The sequence below is a fragment of the Onychostoma macrolepis genome, chromosome 03 (genome assembly GCF_012432095.1).
Source record: "Onychostoma macrolepis isolate SWU-2019 chromosome 03, ASM1243209v1, whole genome shotgun sequence".
NCBI lineage: Eukaryota > Metazoa > Chordata > Actinopteri > Cypriniformes > Cyprinidae > Onychostoma > Onychostoma macrolepis.
Window position 1 is genome coordinate 18,695,234 of NC_081157.1, and position 20,361 is coordinate 18,715,594.

General features: G+C 35.7%; 2 protein-coding genes across 2 annotated transcripts; both read right to left on the minus strand.

Annotated features, from left to right (window-relative positions):
• Positions 1–48: 48 nt before the first annotated feature.
• Positions 49–8,965, minus strand: st6galnac2 (ST6 (alpha-N-acetyl-neuraminyl-2,3-beta-galactosyl-1,3)-N-acetylgalactosaminide alpha-2,6-sialyltransferase 2). The gene is made up of 9 exons (XM_058768439.1): positions 8,732–8,965; positions 6,751–6,805; positions 6,486–6,657; positions 6,234–6,396; positions 3,274–3,412; positions 3,060–3,163; positions 2,237–2,320; positions 2,046–2,142; positions 49–1,896 (listed from the first exon to the last, which is right to left on the minus strand). The coding sequence occupies exons 1-9, from the start codon at positions 8,887–8,889 to the stop codon at positions 1,717–1,719; spliced, it is 1,152 nt and encodes a 383-aa protein (XP_058624422.1). The 5' UTR covers positions 8,890–8,965; the 3' UTR covers positions 49–1,716.
• Positions 8,966–12,215: 3,250 nt separating this feature from the next.
• LOC131537455 (uncharacterized) lies at positions 12,216–17,977 on the minus strand. The gene is made up of 4 exons (XM_058770910.1): positions 17,289–17,977; positions 17,129–17,167; positions 13,753–14,073; positions 12,216–13,673 (listed from the first exon to the last, which is right to left on the minus strand). The coding sequence occupies exons 1-4, from the start codon at positions 17,305–17,307 to the stop codon at positions 13,231–13,233; spliced, it is 822 nt and encodes a 273-aa protein (XP_058626893.1). The 5' UTR covers positions 17,308–17,977; the 3' UTR covers positions 12,216–13,230.
• Between the last annotated feature and the right edge of the window lie 2,384 nt (positions 17,978–20,361).

Genomic DNA, 20,361 nt, shown 5'->3' on the forward strand with positions numbered 1-20,361 from the left:
TCCATAGAGTACTATGAAAATATAGAAAGCAGACTACCAGTGTGTCAATTTTTGATTTGTATTTACTGATTTTATTCCATTTTATCAATGATGGTCAATTATTAGTACTTAAAGATGTATCTGTAATGTGTTCTGACCTGAAGCACAAGACAAGCTGAAATTTTGGGGTTGAAGACAGAAAGCAATTTCCACAAAGAAAAAACGTAATTTCATTTAATGTACATTAGATTATTTTATACCAAATTAATAATTATAAAAAAAATAAAAAAATTCTTGCATTCTTGCCCGGACCAACATGGCGGACGCGTCGCTAGTGGAGGGGATGTATTTCCGCTCTTAAGTGGAGCTCCACTCGCCCTTTGTCTGCAGCCAGACCCTCTTCCTCATAAACTCCATACCTGGAACTGATTCCCTTGACTATTTAACCAGCTCACCTCCAAATTACTTTGCTTCATCCTTTGATTGACTCCAAGGGATGAAGTTTTGACAAAAACGCCAGTTTACTTCCATAGTTGAGTGTGAAATCACCCTGTATTCTGAATTCATTCTTAATCATTTGCTTTTAAATTGGCAGGTGCTTTTATCCAAAGTAATATACACATTATCAGTTCATGCAATCCATGATAAGTGCACCCTTGATCTTGCTGTTGCCAGCACCAAGTTCTGTTTGAGCTACAAGAACGCTAAACTATACCAGTAATAAATTTGTATATTAAATATTTGGCATAACAATACACATTATTTTTGTATGTGATGGTGCTGGTCATGGAAAATAAATGAAGTGCAATCACTAATGACAGGTATAGGACACAAGTCAGATAGATATATAAACCTCTGGATATATCTGTCATGTGGCTGTAGAACGCAGGAGTAAAAATAAACAAGAGAGTATTTAATCATGAATCCACGTGAAGGAACAGGCAGGAGAAACACAGGAGATAAACGCAAATCAACATTAATACTGGAACTAAGGAGCTATAGGGCAAAACACAGGGTTTAAATAACAGGTGACGGCAATCAGGGGAAACAGAACAGGTGTAAAGCTAATTAATAAACAAGGAAACAGATTAACAAAGGAACTCAAGCGAAGAAACAGTACCAAAACAGAACATAAACGTGACAATATCTAGCTGTCTCAACTCTTGTGATTTTGTAAGCATTTTATCCTATTAACATTTCAGTGTGTTTAGGTTTTAATGATAGCACTTCAAAATAAATGCCAAAAGTATGAATATCTTATCTGCTGTTAATGACTGAATGCCCTTGCAGATAGAGCAAGGTTGAACTGCATGGCTATAGCATGGTATTTTGTTGTTCCACATTATTTAGCTTAGCGTACGTATATAGAGATTGAATAGGACAGGACCTAGGATTGAACCCTGGGGGACGCCATGTCATTGCGGTTCATTTAAAGTCACCTATGTTCACACAGAAATTCTTGTCTTCTAGATATGGCCAAAAGAGCCAAACCCAGTTTTCCAGAGGGTATTGTGATTGAGAGTACAGCACTAAATATCAGTAAAATCAGCATTGATATTTTACCTTTCTCAATATTTAGTTGAACATTCTCAATGACGTTGCCTATAAAGGCTGCAGGAGAATCAGGGCGCACCAGAACAAAATACTGCTTTGGTAATTTTGTTATGCAATCTTTCTACTTGTTTTGTTTTGTTTTTTGTTTTCTTTTCAGATGTCCCAAGATTCACTGAAGTGACATCATGCCCTTTTTTGTCTCTGATATAGCCACAAGGCATTTTGAGAGTGCAGCTTCTTCCACAAACGTCCCTCCATCTCCATGTCATGGTTGGCATATAAGACCAGAGGCTTCATCACCTTGTCATAGTAATGGTCTGAGAAGTCTTGGTAATTTTCTGTGATAAAGCCATATGCAGAGACCTGAGGAAAGAGCCAGCAAGAACAACATCTATTCAACAACAGCTGGACCAGTAGGTTTCGGGGGCCAATCTAACAATAAATAAAAAGCTTTTATCAATAAGAATTTCAAATGCTGTTTTATTGATAAAAAAACATTGATGTTTGCTGACCTGGTCACAAGTGTGTAAAGCTACCAAAAGCATCAGTGCACCCGTGCTGGGCATGTACACATCTCTATATTGCTCGAGCAGTGGAGATTTTAGGAACCTGTTAATAAATAATACCAAGGCATTACATTAAGGGAGAGGGAAAAAATGTGACAAAATAATATGTAGACTAATGTGTAGGAAAATGTTCTCACCTTTGAGTCACATATTGAATGAAGGATGGATGGATCATCTTGAACTGATGTGTTTCAGGATTATATCCAAAAAGTTCTGAGGCCCTGTTTTAATAATCAAATAAACTCAGCAGTTAGTTAGTATGCAAAGTACAAGCTAATGTTGAAATGAAAACAAAATAATACACAAACTGGTAGAATGCCTTTTAGAATTCCAATGTAATGCAAATTAATTCAAGTAGCAAACATAATTGTTTAAATTTAAGGAAGCAAAATAAAAATGGAATAAAATGTAAAGAAATTCATAACACATTTCATTGTTCAATATTATTTACATATAAACAAATGATCATAAAAAAACTTATATAGGCAATTTTAATGAAACACAAATGATTAATATTTGAATTGAAATGTGGCTAATTATACAGAGTGAATTCAGGTACATTTATTGCCTTTAATTTCAACATCAACAATGAATTCAGCAAAGTGATTATGTTATTTCTATGTTTTTTAAATCATTTTGGAGCATGAGCTTGTATTATAAGTATAACTGTTTCTCACATATTTTACACGACAATGAATGGCCTATGTTCTGATATTACTGAATGTTCTGAAAGCGTATCATTAGTATGCTACATATGTGTTATATCCACATTTATTAGTATTAGTAGTATATGTTAGCTCAATATATTAATAGTCTAATAATCAGTAATGAGTTTTTGTCAATGTTAATTGTTTTAGGAGACCTGGCCAATTCAACTCAAATTCATGAACTGAAAAGGAGGAAATGATTACAATAATAATAAGAATTTATTATGTGTAGAAATCATATTGTTAAACCTACCTGTCACCTTTATCAGGTCCCGAGGGTACAGACACACCCTTGATGGCAGCTGCCAGCATCACATAGTCTCGAGTTTCGGCAGGAATAATAATATATCCAATGCCCTGTGACATCAAAAACTTCACTGTAATTCATCGGCAGGCCAGCAGATGGCAACAAATGACAATTGAGAACTTATAATAATTCCTAAATTGTGAATGAGAGGGTCAATTACCGGGTCACGTGGCACTTTGTCGAAGCCGTCTTCGTAATAACCAATTAATGAATTCTTCAGAGAGTTGGTGGTGAAGCCGTAGAAAGACGTCTTTGTCCCAACATCATCCTCAAACCCTTGGATTATTGCCCCATTTACCCTGTAAATAATGATAATTATTATTAGCATCATGGTTGTGCTGTCATAGAAGTATAACTATAGGCTACTAATGTAAACACTAGGGCTCAGGGGAAAATGCTTCTGAATGATATTTTAGATTTAGATATTTAGCCCATGCAGTTAATCGTTTTTGTTTTTTTCATCAGTTTTCTAACATTTGATATATTTCATGATATTTTGTTCTAGTTGCTGGTTTAGTGTATTTTAGATTATACAACAGAAAATGGAATAATCTAACAATTTATGTACAGTGCATTCTAGCTATAAAACAGCCAATATTTAAAATTATCTTTAAATTAATTTAAAGGAATAGTTATTCCTTCATTGGAAGTGTTGTTATGGGCTGATATTTTGGCCAGAAGAGACATTTTAAAGTTAAAACGACTTGATGGATTTGTTTCTTATGAACATGCAGCTTTTCACTTCACAAGCCATTAACTGATGGACTGGAGTGGTGTAGATAACTTGTGAATTATTGTGATCTGACGGCACCCATTCACTGCAGAGGATCCATTGATGAGCAAGTGATTTAATGCTAAATTTCTTCCAATCTGTTCCCATGACGAAATAAAATCATCTACATCAGAGGTAGGCAACGTCGGTCCTGGAGTGCCGCTGTCCTGCAGAGTTTAGCTCCAACCCTGAAAAAAACCTCACCTGCCTGTAGCCCGAGTAATTCTGAAGACCTTGATTAGCTTGCTCAGGTGTATTTGATTAGGGTTGGAGCTAAACTCTGCAGGACAGCGGCACTCCAGGACTGACGTTACCTACCCCTGATCGACATCTTAGATGTCCGGAGGGTGAATACATTTTCAGCAATTTTTATTTTTATTTTGGGGTGAACTATTCCTAAAAGTAAATAATAAGCTGTAATGTAACTACTATTGGTGTTGATGCATCAGTCACTGTTGGCATTTGAGGCAGTTGTAGCCTGAGGAGTAGAGAGTCGGGCTTGTAACCCAAAGGTCACAGCTTTGAGTCTCAGTATCAGCAGGAATGGTGGGTGGGGGGGGGGGAGTGAATAAACAGTGTTCTCCTTCAATAACCGCAACGGAAGTGCCCTTGAGCAAGGTACTGAACCCACAATTGCTCCCCGGGCACCATAGCAAATGGCTGCCCACTGCTTCGAGTGTGTGTGTGTGTGTGTGTGTGTGTGTGTGTGTTCGCTACTCACTGCTGTGTGTGTGCATTTGGATTGGGTAAATGCAGAGCACAAATTCCGAGTATGGGTTACCATACTTGGCCTCACATCATGTTACTTTCACTTTTGTAATTACTGTAATTTCAAGAAGACGACAGGTGACATTCTACTCAAGAGCTGAATTATGCATTTGTATGACAACACAATCAACGTCTAAATATAGCACCGAAATGAATCGACAGTGGTTAGGTGATACAACTCGTAGCTCTCAGAAAATTCCCAGTTAAAGGAATTTGTAATAAGTTCTACGACAATGTGAATGCTTTTTAGAATCTGGTAATTCCAGTAATTGAAACATGGCTTGAATGCACTTTTATTCCAAGAGCAGGGGATTACAGCGATGATGTGGTCTGTCATGTGATTTTAACATTTCTGAACTCATGAGGCAAACAGCTCCATGTAAAATAAAACTGGTTTTATTAGGCTACTCATTTGACATGTATGGGTTTGAAAAAAACTGGAAACATTTCTGAGTGCACCTTTAAACTGGGGTGGTAGAGACTATTTTAAAGGTGCCATAGAATGGAAAACTGTATTTACCTCGGCATAGTTGAATAATAAGAGTTCTGTACATGGAAATGACATACTGTGAGCCTCAAACACCATTGTTTCCTCCTTCTTATGTAAATCTTGTGAATGCAAAAGACCACTGAAAAATAGGCGAATCAGAACATAACACTGACTGTGACGTTACAGTCGGGATCACTAGTTACGCCCCCAACATTTGCATAACGTATACCAGCCCATGTTCTAGGCCAGCCGCCAGCCGAACCATCAGACATTCTGCAAGTATTGTGAAGAAACTAGCGAGGATAATAGCGAAAATGGCAGATCATGGAAATAAATGTTATGTTATAACGCGAGCCATTAAACGGACATGCTTAGCTTCTTGCTAGCGGTAGCCTTTACATTACAGTGCATAAGATTTCACTTACCATATAAACAGAGTAAGGAGAGATGACTGAGGATGATGGCGAATGATTTACAGATCCTGAGCACCACTGACAAACATCTGATCTTGTAAAATGTGTGGTAAGTACTGCCACTCCATAGTATAAACAGAGTTCATGCGATCGCGAATCTCGAAAGTGAAACTAAAAAGTGATCGTGCATTTGAAAGCAGTTTCAGTGCCCGCATATTAATAGCGACTCCCTGATGCCCGCATTTTATTTACAGTATAATTACCCAACGATATAACTGTGCGAGAAAGTATTGAAATATATATTTCCCTGTGTTTCTTTCCTGCTGTGTGAGCTACTGAAATGAGTCACACTGTGAAACAGCCAATCAGAGCAGAGATCAACATTATTATTCATGACCCTTCCAAATAAGGTGATAACAGATCATTTCATTCAAGGGACAAATCATAGGGTTTTAAATGGAGATGTACAACTGTTTCTGGAGATTTTCTGCCCTTACCTAAGCCACATACCTTCTATGTAGATATCAGAGAGCAATTTAAACTATAATATCAATGCATTCTATGGCACCTTTAACTTCAAAAGATTACTTCAGCTTAAAGGAATAGTTCACCCAAAAATGAAAATTCTGTCATCTTTTGACTTAGCATATTGGATTTTTCTTATAGAATGCACAAACCTGAAAACATAATCGTGACTGTCTATGGTTTTCCCCTGCCTGGATCCATTCAGAATACCTCCGTTACCCACCACAGCGCAACGCACACAGGTATCTGATGTTTTTCTCTTAAACAGATGACTGTTGGCGGGATGTGAAAGCAGATAAAGTGTCTTGCCTATTTCTGTTATAAGACGGAAATAAAAAATGTTTTGTGAATGTTTTATGGCTTTGTTTCCTCGTTTGAAGTGCTGGTGTTTACAGTAACTTTACCATCGAGAGGCTGGTCCTTCCAGCCATACGGCAGCGGCTCATTCTGGAGCTTTTGCCAATGTGGATTAATAAAAGAATCATTCCACTGCAGAATAGGCACCAAGAAGCTAAACTTTCTCTTCAGACTGTCTTCTTTCTTTATGGCATGTCTCAAAGAGCAGGCTGGCACTGCCTAAAGAAAGAGTGCAGATAGATTGTCTGACATAGTCATTGTTACGCACTTTGCTAGCTTTTGGCCATGTTTTAGTACACATATTCGGCTCACCTCCTCTCCAGCTGTATCGTTTACAATCCAGCTTACTTCAGCATCTAATGCAGCCCTGCAGAGCAAAGCAGATCAAAACATAAGTGAAGTCAATTCTGTAACAAGAGTGGGAGAGGAAGAGGATGTGAAGGAGTATATAGAAACAAGGGTAAGCGATATATAGTCAAGTCAAGTCACCTTTATTTATATAGCGCTTTTACAATACAGATTGTGTCAAAGCACTTAACAGTATCAAATTGGAGGATAGAGTGTCAGTAATGTATAATGATAAGATTAAACACTCAATTTTCAGTTAAAGGCATTTCATTATTGAATTCAGAGATGTCTATAGGTATAGACATAGGAAGTAGGAATCTAGATATAGGAAATACTAAAACTTAAAAAAACTAAAGGACATGAGCATAAACTGAAACACTTGTTTTATTCTTCATCTTCAGGCCACTCAAAATAAAAGTGTATGAAATTATATAATACAGTAGTACAGTAAAATACAATTCACTTTAGTAGATACCATTCCATAAATTACTTTTACATACCCCATTAACCCTTACATTTTATATGATAACTCACTAAGCCTTACTTATTATAACCCATTAACTTACATATTATACAATAACCCAGTAAACCTTTCATACCTTCCCATACCTCATTAACCCCTTCATGCTGCACCATACTGTACCCCATTAACCCTTTCATACTGTACCATTCCCTGTTAACCGTTACATACCGTACCATAACCAATTAAACCTTACATATAATACCATACCCCATTAACCCTTACATAATAATACCCCAATTAACTCATACATATGTAACATACCCTATTAACCCTTATATATTATACCATACCCCATTAACCCATACCTACAATAACCCTCCAATTTCCCAATAAAGTGTTAATGGCACGTATGACACAAGGTTCCATTACAACACATTTAGAAGAAGGGTGCAAATTAAATTCATGGTTCAAAACCACATGGTCAGTTATAGAAATTTGCTTATTATTCACTCTGAAAATTGTCTCACAAAATCAACCTTCCCACAATGTTAATAAAAATGCATCTGAATTCTGGCTAAAGTCAAACTAGACTTAGCATGCAAAATTATTTAGGACCCGGCCGTGATGTGTTTAACAGGATATGATGTGACAACGTCACGTTTATATTTTTGTCCTGACAAAATAACAAACACATTCAAAACATTAATATATATACTATCAACTAAAATTTGAGGCTTGGTTTTGAGGCTATGGTAATAGCTGATATACAGTTAAAAATGAAACTCTGCATGTGATGCGCTTCTGTGTGTCAACACCTTTGCTTTGAGCAAAAGACCAAATGTTCTGCCAAGTCACATCGATGTTTCTAAGAATTGACAGTCACAAGGATATGAATGAGCCTTTTATTTATTGCTGTGCAAAGGACAATAGAACCAAAACAGCATGCAAAAGACTGGTGACGGTGTTCAAAAAATTTGCTTAAACTCAACAAAACAATGCACTCATTAACATGGCATGTGAAATATACAATGGATCAAATAACTGCAGAAAATTATATTAAAGTTATATGTTTATAGCAAAGTAAAGACTGCTCTGCCATTGTGTTTTATTCTGGCTCAGTCTTACTGTGTTATCAGAATGCGCTCAAAACTAGGTCACTAGGAAGGTTTTGTAAGGTACAAAAGCTAAGAGGTACATTTACCCCTAAATGGTACATATTAGTATCTTTTCATTTGTGTACCGGCTTAGGGTACCACCACTGACCTGTAATAGATGAGTGGGTATCGCCCCAGTTGTACAGTACCTCGTTTCTAAAAGATGCTGGCATCTTATGACAGCAGGTGTCTTCTCAAGATGTGACAAACTTTTGTTGTTGTTTCAATTTTTTCAGTTAACTTTTGCGTGAACATTTTTATGTTTTCATCTTATAGTTTTAGCGTATTTTATGAGAATCTTAATGGATGAAAATCTGTCTGAACCTACCTGTAAAATGTTGTGCCCCAGTCTTCTGATGACATTAAACCCAGTACATTCCAGTAGATAAAGCAAACACATCCTGCCACAATAGATCTACAAAGCCACAGTTTCGTGATTCGACTGTGCTGTGCATGACAAATGTGTGGAAAGACAATACATGCCATGTTTCAATCTAATCAGTTGACTTCATAAAATTAACCAAACACAGTCCTTTGACTGAAATCATGGAACGCTTTTAAGCAGAGAGGCAGCACAGGCTGTGTTTATAAACCCACCAGCGATATCTAAATAGTTGTATAACCAGTTTTACAACACACACACAGAGGTGGAAATTTTTGGCCAACGAACAGGAAAGCTTCACATCAGAGTTCATCTTTAAATAAACTGACTTGTCAATCCAGTCGGTGTGATTTAATGAACGAAAAGGAATCTTTTACTGGAACTGAGTGACATAATGAGGTTAAAGCAGTAAGCAATGTAAGGCCTTTAAAATAAGAAATTAAATTGAAATGCATATTGAGCTTTAAAATTAAATATTAACAACAGTAACTATAAAAAGTCTATAAATGTTAACATTTTATAGGCTTAAAATAAAAAGTATTCTGACCAGTGTTGGGGTAACGCATTAAGTAACACGAGTTGTAATCAGATTACTTTATCAAGTAACTAGCAAAGTAACCCATTTTTAAACCCATTTAAAACCGAAATATCAACAAAATATCTGAATTACTTTTTTTTTTTTTTTAAGTAATGGAATAATGGAAGTTACTTTGTTTTCCAATTTATTCACTGTAACTAAGTAATGCAGTTAGTTATTTTTACTTGGAGTAACGCAATATTGTAATGCATTACTTTTAAAATGAACTTTCCCCAACAGTAATTCTGAGTTAAGAACCACAGGTAACCATGCATGGCTCCTCACTATCATGCTAAAATGTAACTGGGTCATTCCATGAAATTGGTGCCTTTTGCATCCCTAAGAAATAATCAAACATAGATTTAATATAACAACAAATAAATTTGCAATTTAAAAACATACTATGTATTCTTTCATCAATATTACATCAAAAAAGTCAATTCAATATTATTCTAATTTCTCACTTTTAAAAGCATTTATGTTGATAAGGGTAACGTTTTTGCCCTGATGAATTTGGATTTTTCTTTTTCAGCAGGGAAATTTTGTTAATTTGCAAAATGAAGGCAAAATGATATAAAAATCACAATTGCATATTGTTTGTTTTAGATATAGTCAGGATTCCTACGCTTAAAACACAAGCACGTTTCTCTCTCAATTCTATAATGCTCTATTTTTGATGATTTATGACTGAGGGTCAATACTGTTACCATTTTTAAAATTTAAAATTTAAAAATGTATTACATTTAATATAATCAGTATCTACATGTAAAATCCTTTCAAAGTGTACAACGTGATTTTGTGAACTTGACTATTAGCTAGAAATTAGCTAATTAGTTTGAAATCGTCAAACCTGTTACTGTACTGGGTAACAGGGGTGACATAGATTAGATGTCACCCTGTTTTTAATGATTGTCTGCGTAAAATGCTGCTCATATTTGTAAAAAAAACTATCATATAGTTCTAATTAAACTATGGTATCTAGTAACACTTGTATCAGTAACAGGGTTGACAAAATACCAAAACATGAGGTAGAAAAATAGTCATAAAATAATAAATTACATAGTCTAAGATGGCACAATAACATTTCTTGTAATTTTAAGGTGTCTTCATTTCATGGATATTTAAAAATTTATTTTATTTAAATTTTTTTCCAAGTGGAAAAGGCACCGGTTTCATGGATTGACCCAACTATGATTATGGTTAAGGTTTCTATAAACTATATTTGTTTTAAAAACAGTAGCCTAAACGCAGGTAAAAACTATACACAGAAACTGCCACAGATTTATATATCTAATAATTAATTATATTCCCTTACTCCCCTCATAAATTTAATGCAATATACATGACTAAGATAATAATATAGTATAAATATATAGTAGTGGGTATCTATAGTTCTTCGGTAGTTTGTTGTTTTTAATGTTAATGCGTTAATGCGTTCCGATTGATGGCGTCCCTATAGTGTTCACTGATCCCTGAGCAACAGGTTATCTGTTGAAGTGGACTTCGCTGACAATAATCGCTCATTTGGAACGCCCAGCAACATCCTCAAAGAAAGGCAACGACATGTAACAAATATTACAATTTACAATAGGCAAGTCATGTGCTACAAAGTCATACGTAAATGAAGACATAAAGAAAATAGAAAAGCTCAAAGGTAGCCACTTAATCTGCATACACACTACATGCCAAAAGTATTACAATACGCCCTTCTGATTTATGGTTTTGGTTATTCCAGTAACTGCAATTGAAACAAATATTAACGCTACACCCTACAATGACACTGAATGGTTTTTATGACGGGTTTCTATTATTATAGTAAATACTACACATACTTCTGAAGTGTGATAAACAGTATACTAGTAGCGATAAGAAACAGGCATGTTTGAAACGTTGTGCTGTGCTTTTTGAACCCAGGCAGAACTTTCTGATTTATGGAGTGGTAAAAAAAGGGTAATGCAAAATCTGCACTGTGTCAACAAAATGAAACAAGAATTTTAAACTTGGCTTTATCTAATGTTCGGATATCTGTTAGAAATAGGCTATATGCAAATGTGTTATGTGTTAATTAAATACTGTGCGATTTGCATATTTAAGCAGCATGTTTCCGAAAACTTTTGTCTGTGATTAATCAAGTGGGCGATTGATGGTGATTAGTCAATCAGATCATTCTTTTGTCACTGGATTATTATAATTAATGATAGAAAGAAGGTTTGAATATAATAAACGGGTATGACCCTAACCCTAACAATACACATACAACAATACATGTCATGACTCGGTCACAATACGAAACTCTCACGATACTAAAAAATGTACGTTTTTTGTTTGTTTTTGTTTTTTGTTTTTTTTACTAATAATTAATAAACATGGATGCTCAAATGTGTGACCATCTATATTTAATGCACCATTTCCATATTTGATGCTATATTAAATCTAAGCTTTCATTTTGGGTGAACTATACATAGAACATATTTTGACAACTGATGGCACCTGTATTCATAACAACTAGTTTCTAACTAATTAATCATTTCATTGTTAATCATAAATATAATAATATGTGTCAGGCAGTCATTCATGCAATGGTATGAAAAATCATGATCCTACTAAACAGCTACTTCAATTAGGGTTCGTTGGACACCTTTGAAAACAAATATTTTAGTATTTCAACAATCATTAAATGATCAATATGTTTTGTAGCCAGAAACGTAATCAGAAATTAGCAATTAGCAACAGAACTTGTCAAGGAGTATTAATCCAACTCCAACCACCGAATCTATTGAGAGCCATAGCAGTATAGAGGACACACACACATTAATTAGGCAAACTATGATTAGGCACCAATTAGAGGCCACATTTTTATGATGTCATCATTTAGACTTCTTACAAAGTATTTTACAGTATTTTAAAAAACACTACAAAAATACAAAACACTATAGTATTTTGATACAAAATATGAAGCCATTTTCATCAACCCTATCAAATTACAAAATCCTATTTTATATTTGAAATACATGTATCATAAATACTGCCCATCCCTGCTTATGGACTTGTTTTGGAGACCCAATTGTCTAGCCATGGCCCTTGTCACTTATATGCACTCTTAAAAATAAAGGTGCTTCACGATGCCACAGAAGAACCTTTTAGTCTAAATGGTCCCATAAAGAAACTTTAACATCTGAAGAACCTTTCAGTTTCACAAAAGGTTCTTTGTGGCGAAAGAAGGTTCTTCAGATTATATAAAAGGTAAGAAAGAGATGGTTCTTTAAACAACCTTTGACTGAATGGTTCTTTGTGGAACCAAAAACAGTTCTTCTATGGCATCGCTGTGAAGAACCTTTTAAAGCATATTTATTTTTAAGTGTGTGTTTGTTAAGCCATTTTTCTGCTTCCAGCACATGAAAGTCAAGATCTGACTGTTCACTTGCTGCCTAATACATGACAGAATCAATGTTATTCACTTCAACTGTCTATAGTTTCAATGTTGTAGCTTATCAGTGCATAAAATAAAACAATCCAATTCACTGCACACACAAGTCTTAGGTAGAATACAGTATATTATCTAGATTAAAATATTTTGATGTATATGCTTTAAAAAATAAAAAAAAATCATAAAAAATATAATATCTTGCGCAGTATCTGGTTGGCTGTCATGTAAATCACTGTGACATCTTTTAGGGGCCATTTTGAAACTATTTATTTAAAAACTACTAAAATAACACAAGAAAATTATACAATAAAAAGCATGCACAACATAAAAAATTTTGTTTTTAAAAAAATCACTCGTCAATACAAATATATGAAAAAAGGAAAAACTGTTTTGCAAAAATAGGCTTGAACGCAAATCAGTATGCCATAATAAACAGACCCCTTATTTTCTAGTAGTCAACACTCGATGCAAGTCCACAGCAAACCTCTGAATGACGCTCATTCTTTCATTCATAAGAGAGATTGCATCTAACGCCAGTCTTCCATCCGCTCGCATATTACGGATTTCATTAAACAACTCTCTGGTATCCCTTTGCATTGAATCAAGTCTACTTATCACCTCCGCGAAATCAGCTCTGCTCCGCTCCATACTCAAACGAAGCATCTTTGCGATGGGTTGATAACAGGCTGCCACTTCGATTCGGATGAGACGTAAAATGTCGCTCTGGGTGAGAGGCCGACTGGTAGAACTACTATTGCCTTGTTGTCGAACAGCATGTTGGCGTTGGGTGTTGCTGCTGGATTTTGATAACTCATAAGCCTCACAAGCAGCCATTTCACCATCGATCCACAGCTCGGCACATCTCACATCGTAGTCTGGTAGAACTGTGAAATGGAAGATTCATTTGTATTAGCTGCATGCAATCATTTAAATACACAACCATTACGGATGATTATTACATACATTCTTTCCTGCTCTCCTCCGATGGTCTCAAACGCCGTTTCACAGGAACATCAGAGGGGTCTTCTGATTCCCTCTCCCGCTTTTCCCCACATCTCAAGGTGGACGCGCTGCATTCGTCAGACTTGAGCTCAAGACTCTGGGTCTCCGCTACACCTCCGTCACAGGGCTCAGACCCACTGTTACTGGCACTCAAAGGCAACGATACCTCTGTTATGAAGTTATCCAGGGCTTCTGTTTTATCAGGTGTGCATGACGATGGTGTAACAAGCTGACTTTGAGTTGTATCCTCTTCGCAATTTGTTAGAAGACAAGCCACGTCAACTATAATCAGAAAAAGCCTCTTGTTTAGCATAGTGTGTAGCCTACTAAAAACAGCTTAACCCTCAGAACGCATTCAAAATCTGGATTCGATTTTCACTTTCTGGGTCGATGCTTTACAAAACAGTCATAACTTAATTTTTTCAACTAAAACCATATTGTATCTGATCAGCAACTTCTCATTGATTAGTGAATGTGAAACATCTTGAAGTTTTAAATGTTACCTTATTACTACTGGATCTTGTTTGAAATTTTGGTTACACTTTATTTTAAGGTATCCTTGTTACAATGCAATTATACATTTAAGTACTGAGTAATATTAATTAACTACATGTACTTACTATATGGTTAGGGTTAGGATTAGAGTTTGGCTTAGTGTTACTTGCATGTAATTATGCATAATTTATTGTTATTATAATGGTAAATACATGTAACGTGTAACAAGGACACCTTAAAGTGTTACCAAATTTATAAGAACATATAATCTGAGAATTACCATTATTAACCCCAATGGAATGATTGGAATTGAATTAAATAAAAAAAAATGTTTTAATAAATTCTAACTCACAGTTGCTCAAAAATTAATGAAACCTACATATTTATTTCTAACAAAACATCAAAAGAACATTAATATGAAAAATATTTTCAAACAACATTTTACTTGCATAAACATTCACTTTCAGATGAAAACAAGCGAAAATGTTTCATGCTGCAATGGTTCATCAACAGGCTTACAAAAAAAAATAAAATAAATAAAAATCAGTCCCTAAAAAATTAATGATGTCTATTTCGAGGGTCTTGAAGCATATGCAAACATTTAGTTCCCTTACTAAAACTATGCAGTTTTAATGTCTCTCTTTTGGGTCAAAATGGACCCAATTCAATATGAGGGTTAAATGAAATCAAAAGCAATATTTAACTCTAATTTGATTTCAAACACAGGTATTGAACTGTTTGTGAAATCGTGACAATCAAACTCCTTATGCGTCTAAAATATATACAAACAAATGCTATATAATATTAAAGTTGGCAGCTCTTTTAGTAAAGGTCATGGTAGTATGACAAGCTAACATTTGGAATACAAAACAGTTTTAACAAAAACCCTGAAGTCGTTAAAGTCAGATGAAAAATGATGAGGTTTACATCAGATAGCAGATAATTTAGCTGATAAACTGGTTGTAGGAATCACGGAGAAAGCGTACACATTGTTCATGTACACATACTGAGAACACAAACAATGCAAAGCTTGTTGAAATTTGGCAAACATATCCTTTAAACGTGCCAAAAATTGGGGTGGTTCAAGGAATGTGACGTGAGAAGTGACTAACACCAAAACCGTTGCAACACTAAATTACTCAGATTAAAAGTTGTATTAATTTGACAATCTGGTGTAACTTTTTTCATTTTAATTTTCGACACTGATTGAAGTTCTACATTTAAGGCTACTATAGTACAGTCTTGTAACCCATCTTAAAGAGAATATAAATATTTTATGCATCTCTTTCTTGTTACCACAAAATTGTCTTAGTACTGCGTGAGGCTCATTTTAGAGAACACTATCTAATGAACTGTTCTTATTTACATTAAAAATGCCACATAAACCTGCAACAGAATTAACCTGAACCTGCGATTTTTTTGTAGCTTTCTGAAGTTTTAACTTCAGCCATATTCTTATAAAGAAAAAGAAAAATACATTTGATGTATTCACTTTTAGATACTAAACTGCATGCATTTGCACATAGATGTATTCTACTATACACCCTAGTAAAACAACATAAACAGAGTTGTTTTTAATAAATGAAACCCTTTAATAAGGAATAAAATAGCTTTTTTCACCGATCTTTGTTTTGTCCCCCCACCAGGTGAACTAAATTCCAGGGGCATAAAACCTTCAGGTGTGAAAGGTTGTAGAGTTCAAAGAGCCATCACACTGATTCTACCAGCCACCCCCATCTCGTTTTCTAGCACAGCATGAAATCTCCTGTGTCCCGTGTGTCGTAAAACAATGCTGTGTGTGTCTGGTGTCATAGAGCACCCCCCGTTTGACTAGTGCTCATCTGTGTTTTAGAGCCACGTGGTCTTAGGCCTGAAATACTGAAGACTCTTACCGTTTTTACTCGCTTTGGCACTATTTTCATAAGAAAAGTGTAAATTTTTTAAATTCTTAATACAAAAACTCGACTGCTAGTCATTCTTAAAAACCCAGATCTCAAGCTTTTATTTCAGTTTACATATATGCTTTCCATATTACCACTGTTTCACAACAAGATCATTGTAACATGAGAACATTTGAACACATCAGTTGAAAAGGGGGCTGGTCAGTCAGAGATTGCTTTGGGCCCTTATAACTCAAATGTTACTATTAAACTTCAAAAGGCATCGATTTCATTAAAAAATGAAGCATTTCAAAGTCAAAACACATTGCTGCTATGGTTTCAGAGCATTTTGCAATCAATGAATACCGCACATCTATGCCAAGCGATTATGGCATTGTTTACTTTATGGTGTTTACACTGTAATACAATTTAGATGGTTGTAACAGTGCATATTTTATCCCCCTTATCAGTTTGAATGACCAGCCAGAAAGAGTAGCCAAATAAGAGACTCTGCAGGCTATTTTAGAATTAAAACTAACTAAAAGTCCTGCAATATGCATAAAGTTCTGGTTAATATTGGTATTTTGGTTACACAAAGTGTCTCTGGCATTTAATTCAAGGTAAACTTTTGTGGCTTCTGTTTGTGCTGCCCCTTCACAGGATGGAAAGCCTATAACATTATTTAACAATGTATATCTAGATGCATCAGCACAATAATCTGTTAAACTGTGTGCATGTTTATAAACAAAATAAACAGGCCTTCAGTTTTAAGCAGAAATATTAAAAGACCTTGCATACTTTTTGAAATCTTATAAATTACATTTTTCTTTTTCTTTTTTTTAAATGTGCGCCTACATTTTTCATCTTAAGGGGATGGTTTGGGAGGAAAGTTTTTTAAAAAACGATAGTTAAGCCTACTTTACAAAAGCCATGAAAAAAAAATAATAGTGTGAATAACTTACCAGGAGTTGTGTTTTCTTCACCGTTTCGAGCCTCGTCAACTGCAAACAGAGCCCGTTTAGCACGAAAAGAACACACTTTTAGAAATATGTTTTTTCCAGACCGAGGCAATAGATGTAGGCTACTCTTACAATCCCTAACAAATGAAGAAATGATACATACCGTTAAGTTTGGCAGCCATTTTAGAGCTGGTAATTCACAGGTCGCGGTAGTAGGCTACGACGGGCTGTTCTTTAGGTGATGGTAACAATGGGTCGCGTTCCCGCAACAAACCTTTAAATCGTCCGCTAATAGTTTGGGCGGTACAAAGTGTCGCGAGAAGTGGGGCGTGTTCTCATAAAACACATACAGTCCTCTTTAAATCATGATCATTATTTGAAATGAATCAACTTACATTTTTCTTTACTCGCTACTTATATCTGTCGGGAAAATAATGTTGCCATTTTAATATGACATGTAGCCAATCACACACAAAAAAAGTTATTTCGCCGTCTTTAAACTGTAGCTGATGTGCACGTGTGTGAAACAATAGGCTATATTACCTCAGAAACATTTTCCATTTCTTTGTTGAAATACTTTTTTTTATACATTTTTTTTTATACATGCCTTTCTGTAACCATTAACTTTTAAAGTTTAAGCTTGTTGGTTCTCACTGCCTCGTTTGAATGTGAAACTTTTCTTTACCAAATGCAAACTACAAAAAAATCCGTTGTCTGCATTTTGCCTAACAATGTTCACATCTGCTTTTACGTTTAAACGTAAAAGTTTAGCACATCGTTTTTGAACAATTTCACAACACTGTAGTAAACAAAGGGCTGACAATAATCGCCTCCTGAAATGTCCCATCTATTCCTCATTTAACCTGGTCTATGTCTGGGCCTGTTTAGCTGTAAGTGGCACACACACACACACAGAGAGAGAGAGAGAGAGAGATGATAACACAGCTGCACTCGCTGCTAAATATGTATTAACCATTCACAATGTTAGATGTTAATATATATATACATATATGCACTATTTGTAAGCAGCCCAGCTGCAATTGCTTTGGCAATACAAATGTATAGTTTTTGTCATGCCAATAAAGCACCCCTTGAATTGAATTGAATTGAATTGAATTGTTAAACATGATTAACTGACTTACTTTATCTTTTCATCTATTTAGATGGATTTTATTTATTATTATTTATGTTGTTTTTTTATGTTGTTGTTATATATGTTAATGCTTTGGCAACATTGTGCTACACAGTCATGCTAATAAAGTTTTGAATTGAATTGAATGGAATTGAATTGAGAGAGAGAGAGAGAGAGAGAGAGAGAGACAGAGAGAGAGAGAGACACACACACACACACACACACACACACACACACACACACACACACACACAGACAGACAGAGAGAGAGAGAGAGAGAGAGACAGAGAGAGAGAGACAGACACACACACAGACAGAGAGAGAGAGAGAGAGAGAGAGAGAGAGACAATTCAATTCAATTCAATTCAATGCAGCTTTATTAGCATGACTGTGTAGCACAGTGTTGCCAAAGCATTAACACACACACATATATATATATATATATATATATATATAACAACAACATAAATAATAATAAATAAAATCCATCTAAATAAATGAAAAGATAAAGTAAGTCAGTTAATCATGTTTAACATCTAACATTGTGAATGGTTAATACATATTTAGCAGCTAGTGCAGCTGTGTTATCATCTTCTCCAAGTAAGAAGGGCATTTTCTCAGTATCACTAAGTTCAGTAAATGATGGGATCAGGGCTTCAAATCTGGGGCGAAATGTTTCCCTCACATTGTGATATTTAGGACACATCGTTCTCTATCTGCTGTAGATCACAGTGTCTACAGATCCTCTGCTCTCGCTCTGTCCATGTTTGTCTGTCTTCTCTCTCTATTTCTAAATCATGGTTACTTCATCTGTATTTGGAGAGGATTTGTCTTTCTTTGAATGGTTTGATCAATAAATAATTGGCAAATTTAGTGGTTCTGTTTAGGGTTGAGTAGCATTGGAGTTTATTATGAAGGTCAAAGTGTATTTTTAGAGATTCATCATGAGTGTCTTTCAGATTTTTGTCAATTTCTTTAATAATGGCTTTGGGGTTGTAGCTGTAGTCAGTGAGGAACTGGGTTTTATGGACTAGCTGAAAAGCAAGCGTGTTTAGAGGATGAGATTCTGCTGAGGTTTCATTGGCGAGGAGGGCTTTATATCGGACTGAATCAGGATCAGATCGATGGAGGTGATGCCAGAACTGAACACATCTCTTCTGGATCTCAATGTTCAGTGGGTATAAGCCTAACTCAGCTCTGCAGGCATCATTGGACGTACCTCTATGGACACCTTAAATGTTTTTGATCATTTCTAGTTGTAGTTTTTCTATTGATGTTTTATCCCAATTTTAAAATTTATTATTGGTCCCCAAATTTCACTCCCATACAGTAGAATTTGTTTAATGATTGCGTGATATAATTTGATCCATGTTTTAATTGGTAGTTTTAATTGGCCAAACCGTGATTTGATGGCATAAAATGCCCTTCGGGCTTTCTCATTCAAGGCCTTCACAGCCAGACCGAAGCCCCCCGATGCAGAGATCTCGATGCCCAGGTAAGTGTAGCTGCTGCTGTGCTCGAGGACTTCTCCTCCGTAACTGAACTGGTATCTGCTTCCCTGAGACCTGGCCTTCTTCTGGAACACCATGACTCTGGTTTTGTCCAGGTTGACCGTCAGAGCCCATTCCTCACAGTACTGTTCCAGCAGGGCCAGGCTGTGCTGTAGACCCTCGGCTGTGGGGGACAGCAGAACCAGGTCGTCCGCATACAGCAGGCGTTTGACTTCAGAGTGGTGCAGAGCGAGGCCCGGGATGCTGGCGGAGCGGTCCAGAGCTTCTGCCAGCTCGTTGATGAAGATGTTAAACAGGGTTGGGCTCAGACCGCATCCGTGCCTCACTCCATGACTCTGCTGGAAGAACACACTTCTGAGATTCCCAATTCTGACCGCACATTTACTGTTTTTATACCTGGATTGTATAACATCAAATGTTTTTCCCCCAATGCCAATTTGTAATAATTTGTATAGTAAACCATCATGCCAAATGGAGTTGAAAGCTTTTTTAAAATCAACAAAACATGTAAATATTTTTCTTTGTTTGCCCTTTAGATTTGTGTTAATTAGAGTATGGAGAGAATAGATGTGATCGGATGTACGTTGTTTTAG